This window comes from Python bivittatus, unplaced genomic scaffold (assembly GCF_059951505.1).
Source record: "Python bivittatus isolate LINGU-HERP-01145 unplaced genomic scaffold, Pbiv_v1 ctg000480_np1212, whole genome shotgun sequence".
NCBI lineage: Eukaryota > Metazoa > Chordata > Lepidosauria > Squamata > Pythonidae > Python > Python bivittatus.
This window is the reverse complement of record NW_028277075.1, coordinates 63088186-63098500: the sequence shown is the minus strand read 5'-3', so window position 1 is coordinate 63098500 and position 10315 is coordinate 63088186. Positions and strand designations below refer to the sequence as shown.

Below are 10315 nucleotides of genomic sequence, written 5' to 3'. Positions count from 1 at the left end.
GAACTTTGACAAAAAACAATACACCTCGCCAAAGGTAAACATTCTTAGCTAGTCCCCAAGGAACTGGAAAAGCATCCTCTATTTACCTCTGAGAGCACCACCTTTTTAGACCCTGTCAAACAAGATAGGAAAATAGCCCAAATCTTCCACTATATAAGAGTTTAAGAGTTCAGATGAGTTAGTTCTACTGGCCAGAAGCTGGCCGCACACATTGGCACCAAGCTCCATTCAAGATGGGGTTTGGTACCGGGCCCATGATACCATTATGGGTTTTAATTCTAATGATCTGCTGTATCCAACAAAAAGGTAAAAACTCTCATTTTTATGGTATATTGGTTTTATATATATAAATATATATATATATATATATATATATATATGTTATAAAAAGTATAATTGTTTTGATTTGTAAATCATATGAATTTTTCAATTTCAGTGAGTTCCTTTCCTCCAACCGTTAGTACTATTTAAGCTAAATATTTAATGTGTCTTTATAGAAGGAAGCATTTTAATTTGATGTAGCCTGAAGTAAAAAATGTTTAATGACATCTCTATGAAGAAGGCTTTGAAGAATAAATCAAAAAGTATAAACCTCTCTCAAAAGGTTATTTCATCCTAAATACAAGCTTCTTATCAAAATAATTTGCTTGTACTTATACAGATGAAGTATATGCCTTTCAGAAGAAAGAATTTTTAGGTTATACCAATGCCTTTTCTAATTTGTAAAACTTATATAGTACTTGGAAATTAACGTTCAAAGAAATATAACAGTATTGCTTTTGAACTATACTACTTATTTGAAGACATTGGAACTAGTGAGGCATTTCTGTCTAAGGAGAGGGTCTTGAACTATTTCATTTTTAAATAAAAAATTAAATCTTGCAATCTATAACTAACATTCACAGAACAATAGCAGCTTCCCTTTATCCAGATGTTATCTTGGTACAGCTTAGTTCACATGGGTGTATATTCTGTGTGTGCATGTTGCTGTTTTTAAGTGAATTAGCTCTCCTATCAAAACTCAGATATTGTTGGAAAAGAAAAAGTGATTCATTCTTCTTAATTATATAAATGGAGAGCATAGAATGAGGGACAGTTGTTCAGATACACATGTCTTTGTGCCTGACTTCATCTTTTATCTCGATTACAAAATCTGAACAGCCACCAGATAGGAACGAGGAGTCAGTTTTCTGTATTTTTTGCAGCTCATATAAAAAGGGGACATAAAAGCCTTTTCATAGCAAAAGAATATGAACCAAAATGTCTGGTTTGAATATAGACTGAAATGTTTTCCATATGATTGTCTTTTAAAGAGTAATATAGTTTCATTTCACTCAGGAACCATTAATGAGATGTTAAGCATCTGATAGTTTCTGCCCCTCCCCTGTATTGAAACACATAACCTGTTCTACCGTCAAAGTATAACAAGCCCTTTGAATATATAAAATAGTAATGAATGAAGAAATTATTCATTTTAAATAGCTCCACTGATATATGAGGGAGAAAGCAGTTGCAGACAAAAATCCACACCGAAAGGTATCCCAACATCTCTACTTTAGGTGTTAAGCACTGTTATTATTATTGTGGAATCAGGTTGTATTTCAGTGGAATAGTCTATCCATAGGACTGGGATTCCAAATATACATGACCTTATGTCAAATTCATTTTTAAAATTATAGCATATTAAAAAAATTATAACCTCTTGCAACAAGATATTTTCCATTTACTTGAATGAGAGGCTGTTTCTGTTTCTTAGGAATTTGTTTGTCCAATTTTTGTACTATTATTTCAGTCTCTTTTGACATTTTTGAGACTTATATGAAACTATTTTAAGCCAGATCATGTCTCAAATTGTTGGGCCACTAAAGAAAAGGTGCGTTTTAAGTCTAAGATTGTTCAATACTTACATAAACAACAGCTACCGCTCATTTTTAGGACATCTTTAATATTTACTTTTAAAAAATGTTTGTTTCTTTATTTACTTATTTGACAAATTTATATGGCCACCCAACTCTTACACGGTTGAGTTCCAGAATTAAAACTTATCAGATACATTTATTATTATTTTAGAATATATAGATTTGAAACACCTATTAATCCTGGCTTCCACTAACCATAGATTAATTTGTCTATAGTTTCTATTGCTTTGTTTCCTATTAATACAGCTGAATCTGTAAATCTATGACAGATTTGAACTAATTTAAGTAATGGAAACAGTCACTTCTATAGAAAATTTAAAATTATAGCTCCTAAGATAGTTTCAGCAAATCCATGACACTTAACTTTATATATAAGCATACTTATATATAAATAAATACACACTTTTTACTTATAAATACACACTTTTGAATCAGCTTAAATAGGTATTTTTTTAATAATAATGCAATTGTTATGGGCACTAATCAGTTAATAAAATATATTTCAGAAGGAGAGATCTTTAAAAATACATTTTTGCTGTCATGCCTGGTTTATGCAGTACTGAAAACATAAATTGTACAGAAACGTGCTTAAGGAGGAAGATGTTAAATCAGAGGTCATGTTTCTGCAAACAATCACAGAAACTGAGCCAAGTGATATGGCATCCATCCAAGTCTCCCAGGAACTTTCCCTGTAAAGGAGACATGCTAAAAATGACAATGTACCAACATTGCTCAATAGACTTAGTAGCACTCATACCTCAAATATACTTATATTGGGAGTATAGTATTCTAGCATATCTTCATTCTAAAACCACTACTAGGACAGCATCAAATCTCACCAATAACAAATATCTCCTGTATGAAGGAATTAAGAGAATTGTAATTAATTTGCCATTTTAATCCTTGACTCCCTCAGTTACAGTGCTCAAAAACATCATTTTTTTCTCATTCAGACAAACAAGATTATTAAGGATGTAACATTCATTCATTCATTCATTCATTCATTCATTCATTCATATTTCAAATTTGAAATTTGTCCATTGCAGAGTGACTCTGGGCAGTTTACAGTAAAAGAATAAATATTAATTAAAATAGAATAAATAGTAATTAGAAACACATTACAAAATGTGTTTTGCTAGATTATGTCTAACCAAAATATTTCTGCATTTTAGTCAGAAGTTGTACTGTATCACTTAATTAATGAGGACCTCAAGAATTCTCTGCAGTCTTTTCAAATGTCCTATTTTCCTACACATAACATTCTCCCACAGATAGCTTCCACATAACTATATGGGGAGTCACTAAAATATGGGGCTTAAAGTCAGTAGATCTTGAGGGTATGTGATGAAGGAATGGGCAGGGATGAGCAAATGGCAGCTGGATGGCATCTGTGGGCCCTGATATCCCTTTCTGTGGCTATCAGACCTCCTGTATTGAAACCACTGAAATTTAGCATTAAATCATCAATAAATGGAGGTGCAGTTATGTGTTGAATTTTGTCAGGAAAAAAAATAAATAAAGAGGTACAAGCTGAATTTATAACTTCATTCAACTCAAAAAGGAAAAAAAAAGAATGAAAAATCCAAGCTCTGCTCATTCGTATGACATAATTTTAATTATGGTTTCACCCACTGAGGCCCTTGGCCACAGATAAACCACTATCCTCCAGCTATCAAAAGTTTGACTACTTCTGCTGTATGTGTGTACACAAATAAGCAAATGTTCTTCTTTTCTCTGTAGCTTCAAGTACAGAAGCTGTATCTGAAAGGGTTACCATCATCCCACCATTGACAAAAATGCCAGTTTTAACATGTAAGTGACTAAACTGAAATGTCCATGTATCTATGAGATTGGCAGATAATTCAGCAGATAAGTCACATCAAATATCTCAGCAGATCTGGAAATAATTCATAAATTGTTATGCCTGGCAGTTATTCTTAGACATTTTAGTAACAGATAAAGTGATTTTATTTGTTCGGGGATTTTATTTTTGTTTCATTGCTGCTGATTTTACATTCTGAATTTTATCTGTGTTGTTCCATTTGCTGCTCTGCTTCTTTAGTCTTCTTTTCATCTTTGGGGTTGGGTTTTTTTTAGTATAGTTTAGAGTAGTTCAAGCCACCGGGGTAAAAATCAGAAGACTGCAAATTCTAGTCCTGCTTTTGGCATGAAGCCAGCTGGATGACCTTGGGCTAGTCAGTCTCTCTCAGTCCTAAGAAGGAGGCAGTGGCAAGCTACTTCCAAAAAAACTTGCCACGAAAACTGCAGGGACTTGTCCAGACAGTCATCAGGAGTCAAGAATGACTTGAAGGCACAATCAATGTTTTTCTTACATCGAACAATTTTTTTGAAGCAAAGGATATAAAGGCATTAAATAAATAAGTCCCCTAACAAAAGAGGAAATAGACCATTAGTCAATATTTAATACACAAATAAACTAGCTGATATAAACTATAAAGCAATCCAGATTACAATGAATAATTGAGAAAGATATCACCACTATGCAGACAACACCTAGTATACCAATTTGGTTTTTTCCGTACTATAAGTTTCTATCCCCTCACTAGGTAACTAGCTTTGAGGTCCTTAGTCCCATCAATCTATTACCTCTGGGTCTGAAACAAACCATCTAGCTCCCTCTTGTTTACTCTATACAATCCTCAAGGATCCTATTTCCCTTATTTCCAACAGCAACAACAATAGCAATCTGCTGCACTCTATTTACAGACCTTTGCAACCAGTTTTAAATCTATCACAATTTGATATTGCATCAAAATATATCATATTTTTATGTAGGTAACATCTGGCATGACTTGGCCTTTTTGTGTTGGTATGAGATGACAAGCTCTGTAATAGAGTCTTTTGTTGGGAAGACTTCAGTGTTGAAGGAACTGGTGCTGTTTTTGAGATCTTAAAGTAATCCTTCTGATGATAATTTCATCATGTTTATCCAACAAGATAAAGAAGATGAAGAGGACTCTGTTATATAACTAACAGAGCAGCAAATCTATAAATGGGCTACTTAGTTGGGGAGGAATTGGCTGTTTCTGATCTTTTATACCTTTAATGTAGTTTAACTTCTTTTTTAATTCTTGCTTTTTTTTTACTTTTATGGCCTTAAGAGCCATTTAGTGACAAGCTCACTTAAGTAAAAAAATAAAAACTACCTCAATAGATTTGAGAAAGATCCTTATCGTGCGAACTATAGGGAGTGAATATAATATTTGCAGATTTATACTATATCTATAGATGTTTGTCTAGCTCTAAATAAAGGTGGAAATAAAATGTCATATTCTTAATGGCTTTCTAATGCAGTCTAAGAAATTGGAATTATTTGCTTGTGGTTCACTCTTCTACATAATAATTTATTTTATTCTGTTAATGGAATCCTTAGGCTGGTTGGTAGGTTGGTTGGTTTTTGAGGATGGAAGTTCTTTATGACTGCTAGTATGAGCAGACTCAAGGCAATGAGTATAAAGAGAGACTATTTACAGTACTGGTTATACTACAGTATAAATTAACCTGTTCCCTAATTTAAATGTATCTTCTACACATTTCTACAATGCAAAGAAATCTGCTACAGTACCTATTGTAGTCTGCTAAAGGCTTCTTTTACTATTGCTGAGCTTGCTTGTTTGTACTTTAGCAAGCTTATAGTACTAAGTATCTAATTATGGCTTACTCCAAGTTAATACACAGGAATGAGGCAGTAACTTTGATCTTATGGATCTGCTTTGTGTTTACTCCACAATTCCTCAGCTTCCTCCAGGCCAGTTTTCCTCTAGAAGAGCTTTCTCCACCATGATAGCAAATAGGTTGGTCACTTGGTCACTTGGAGGGCATTAGAGCAGGGAAGCCTGGCCTTGGGAAAGTCTGGCACTAGTATTATCCCATTTCTAAGCCAAGAACGTGGAAGAAGGAGCCACCAGAGCAAAAGTGGAGAAGGATCCAAATGCTGCAAAGTTCTTCCCTGTCTAAATGTTTAGGCCTCTATGTCTCTCTATTTATCTATTTATCCATCCCAAAACAAAATGTAATAATGGCTTTCATACCACTGGAAGACATCTGTATTAAATCTTTACATGCTGTTGGGATTTCACAGCCTTCAACTCAGCTCATAACGGGCAAGTCTGCAGCACGTGGGGCCTCTTTCACTTCAAGACATTTGATGGTGACATCTATAATTTTCCTGCGGTCTGCAATTATATCTTTGCCTCCCATTGCAATGGACTTTTTGAGGACTTCAACATCCAGATTAGGCGCAAAATAGTGGGAAACACTCCCACGGTCAGCTATGTCAACATGAGGCTGGATGGAGCAGATTTACAAATGCAAAAGGATCAAATTTTGGTGAATGACAAACGGTAAGGCCTTAGTTCTTAGTTTGTGGAGATTCTCATCTAGAATTCACAACAAACTCTGCATTTTGTATTTCTCTACAATTTTCATGTAAGGCTACAGACACAGGAATCCAGAAGAGAGGGATAAGAGAGGGGAAAACATGCTTTGTGGCACAGACTCAACCTTTATATACTTGCATACAACCATAAGTACAAAAGGGCAGGGAATGTGTTGTGATATTCATGCATGTTTTGTCATCATCATGGCTAGCATTGACAACTATGGCCAAAGATGCCTGAAGATGCAGGTGCTTGTAAGATTAAAAAAAGATGCAAATTAGTGCAAGATTTGAGGAGGCCCTAGGTGGCAGCATCTCAGACTTGTATGATGAGGACAAGTGAGGTGGGTTTTTTTTTTTTTTTTTGGTCAGTTTCTGGTCACTTTCATACTTCTAATTTTTGGAACATGAGTAAAGAAACTAGCAGAGTACCATGATAAGAAGCTATATACAGTATTCATGTGAAAGAAAAGAGGTGCAAATACATCATCTCATTAGATTACTTTTTTCTGTTGTGGGGTTTAAATATAGGAAGGGTTGCATTAAGGCAATCCTTAGGTGAGTTGATAGCTATGTCACCAAAGGATCTGAAGAGATTAGCTGATGGTTAGAAGAGATCACTTACCTGAAACTGCTCTTCTAGCCAGTAGGAGACCGCAAGAGCAAATTATTGTAGTTTTAGATAGATTTGGAAAGACATAGGAAGTTGTATTTAGGTTCTATACACTTGCTATCTCTTTAAATTCACCTTCACCAACGTAGGTCCCTGACCATTGGTCATGCTGATGGGAACTGATGGTTGGAACATTCAGAGAGCCCTACACGGGGGGGGGGGGTAGCTTGCTTATGGGTGTATCTGTATTTACTATTTAAGATGCTCACGTCCAGCACACATACTGGCTTGGCTTTAAGCCAATTTAAGGAAATCCTATCCAGACTGAGACACTTTGGCAACAGTTTGCAAGGTAGTCAGGCCAGACTGCAGGCTACTATGACCTTCCATCAGACAATTGCCCTAATGATATGCCCTCTACCTCTCTGTTTTGTGAAAGCAATGGCCAATCACTTTCTTTTATGTGGGCACCCTTACAGGATGTATAAGTCCAGCAGTACATTCTTTCATTGTTTTTCCAGTCATTCAACGATGAGTATTATCACAACACTCACAGTAACTATAGCTCTAAAAATATTAGAAGTCACGGTAAGCAGTGACTCAGTTGAAGGGGTATTCCCGCCTCTGCAAAGTAGCCAATGACCTGGTGGGGTTAGCTTGCAACTGAAGTACACTATCTGAAACAGGCAGGAGCACTCAAGGTGATGTAACATGGAAAAGTATATTTAGGAAGTAGAGCAGAAATATTCACCCATTTGGCAATGGGGCAACTGGACAGGGTGGATAAGTCTAAAGACAATGTGGCTGTTTGAGCTACCTTTTGCCTATGTTCTGCCCATAAGTTAAGCTATAAGTTAACGATAATACAAAACAACAGTAAGACTCCAGTAACCTCTTTCCCAAAAATGGTATCAAACGTAGGTAACTACTGCATCCCTGAAGTTTTGGGGGGAAAGATGGGGCAAATGGAAATATTGTGACATGAATGACACTCTGTATTTCTAATGCATTCTTATCAGAATTCAGTTGCCTTACAGTGGATCTGGACTCGACATACAGAATTTTCTCAACTACATTAAAGTGAAAGCTAAAATGGGCGTAACCGTAATGTGGAATAAAAAAGACTCTGTCATGGTAAGTATATGATGATATAAAGAACTGGTAAGTGTGAGCTGTAGCAAAATAGGGCTGGATAGAATGCTCTTGTTTCAGATGTCAGCTTCTTCCAAGATACTCTGTTCCATTCTCAAATTTTCTGTTTTTGTCTCCAGCACACATCCAGCATTCTGTGGTTTCTGATCACTCTCACTTTCAGAGTTCTGCCCCCACCTCCCAGGTAGAGAGATAACTGAAATTAAGCTATCTTTGTGCTTGATTCAGAGTTCTTGACAGTGTAAAAGCCAAGTGAGCTACAATCACATTGTACAACTGTTGAAAACAACACTAGCTGCTTACTAGGATAATGTTTTGCTTGTGACACATAAGGCCAAACATGACTTGCAACCATGTACCTTGCAGATCATCCCTCCCAATACAGATGTGATAGCTAAAAACTCAGAAGTCAAGTTTATTTGCAAGTGGGCCTTCTCAGAAGTGGCAATTACATTCTGAAATGTTCTCCCTTGGTGCCTGAGGGAGTCTCATTTCTTCATCCAAATTGGATGAAACGAGATGGCTAAGCTGAAATCATAGCTCTACATCAAAGTTCAGGTTTACTATATCAAGCAAAGAGATGCCACAAATTAAGTATTAATTGACAAGCCAGTGTCATGTAATAGTTAAGGTAGAGGGCTTCAACTGGGGAGATCCTGGTTCAGTCCCCATTGAAACATAACTGAGGCAATCACTTTCTCAGCCTCAGTTATCTCACAGATTGTTATTCTCATTCCCCATTATGGGGATAAACTTAAGGAAGAATCCTCTGTATATCAGCTTGAGTTCTCAGAGAAAAAGTAGGATATAAATGCAATAAAATAAGATATTGAGTAGAAACACAATACCAAAGTAATACTTGCTTCTCCTTTAAACTTCTCAGACTAGCTATGAAGACAGGGCATGTTCTTTGAAGTGCTTATATGTGCAGCTCTATGTAGCCATTATGCTGCTAATAGTGGTCTTATTTCCCCTAGATATTTTATTTGAAATCCGTATATCACTGAAATAAGCTACCAAAAATGTTTCCACATGACATTGGATTTCTATTTTTAAAGATGAAAGCACATTTGGATTATTTATTTAACATATTCACACCTCTGTAATCTTAATTTTTCATTGTCTGGTTAAAATTTCAGTTTCATAGGTTGTAACCTTACAGGTTAAAAAAAAGAAACGAACTCCAAACCTTATAGGTTTTTTTTCCTCTTCCACAAAAGTACAGAAAAGGGAAACAGAGGAGATGCTTTTGTTATGACTATTACTATGAAAACTAGTTGTTATGAATAGCACTGAGCCTGTGACACAAATGACACCCCAATTTTCTATCCATTAAACTTGCTTTGGATTGTTGAAACACAACATCAATAGAAAATGTTTTGGTGTATTTAACGCAGCCACTCTCTTGGATTTGCAATATTTATTATGGAGAGTTCATCTATTACATGTTATCAACTTTCTCATATGTAATTTCAGGTGGAACTTGATAAAAAATATGCCAATCAGACCTGTGGACTTTGTGGAGATTTTAACGGCATTCCAAAGTACAAAGAATTTTATTTAGAAGGTAAGTATCAAAAACAGGGCTTACTGAATTGATTTATCCACAGTTTATGCTTCTTTACTCACTGAGTGCTACAGAACCATACTGTAGTCTTTTCATAATCTTGGCTTTTCAACATGTTGGAATAGCAGAAAATCCTGTTTTTTATTGAATATAAAACCTTTTATATTTTGATCATTAGTATTAAATACCTGGTAATTTTGCCTCATATCTGTCATTCTTCACTTTTTACATCTTTAGACATTGGATGAGTATCAGGTTCCACACGCACTAAAACAAAGAAGTTCTCAAACTTTAAATGTTCTCAAACTTAGTACTTTAGTCACCTTGTTCTCTGTCTTAAGAACATCAAATGATCTGTGACTTCAGAACGAATATGTTTTGAGTACTGTAGATATTTTATTTTAAGTTTGTAGGATGTGACTGTATGACATTTGGAACTAAAACAAGAATGTGACTGATGCTTTCTGCCTCCTTAGCCATAATACCAGGGTCATAAGCTACACTGAATAGTTAAACAAAAAACAAAAAAAATCTTTCCCATAGAATATAGTGGCAAAGGACTTCCATAGTGTTGTCAAGAAAAACTGCATGGCAGAATACTTCCTGTGAGCACCACGATGAGATGATGTCCTGCTTGTTAGCAGGACAGTGTTTGCGAAGGGAAT

General features: G+C 35.5%; 1 protein-coding gene across 1 annotated transcript in view; it reads left to right on the top strand.

Moving 5' to 3' along the window:
• The first annotated feature begins 233 nt into the window (after positions 1-233).
• Positions 234-10315, top strand: part of LOC103058562 (uncharacterized) — a 68465-nt gene continuing 58383 nt past the window's right edge. Inside the window, exons 1-5 of the mRNA XM_088145098.1 lie at positions 234-306; positions 3660-3731; positions 6022-6283; positions 7951-8065; positions 9560-9650. Coding sequence (XP_088001224.1) covers positions 234-306; positions 3660-3731; positions 6022-6283; positions 7951-8065; positions 9560-9650 — 613 coding nt within the window. The remainder of the gene's footprint in view (positions 307-3659; positions 3732-6021; positions 6284-7950; positions 8066-9559; positions 9651-10315) is intronic.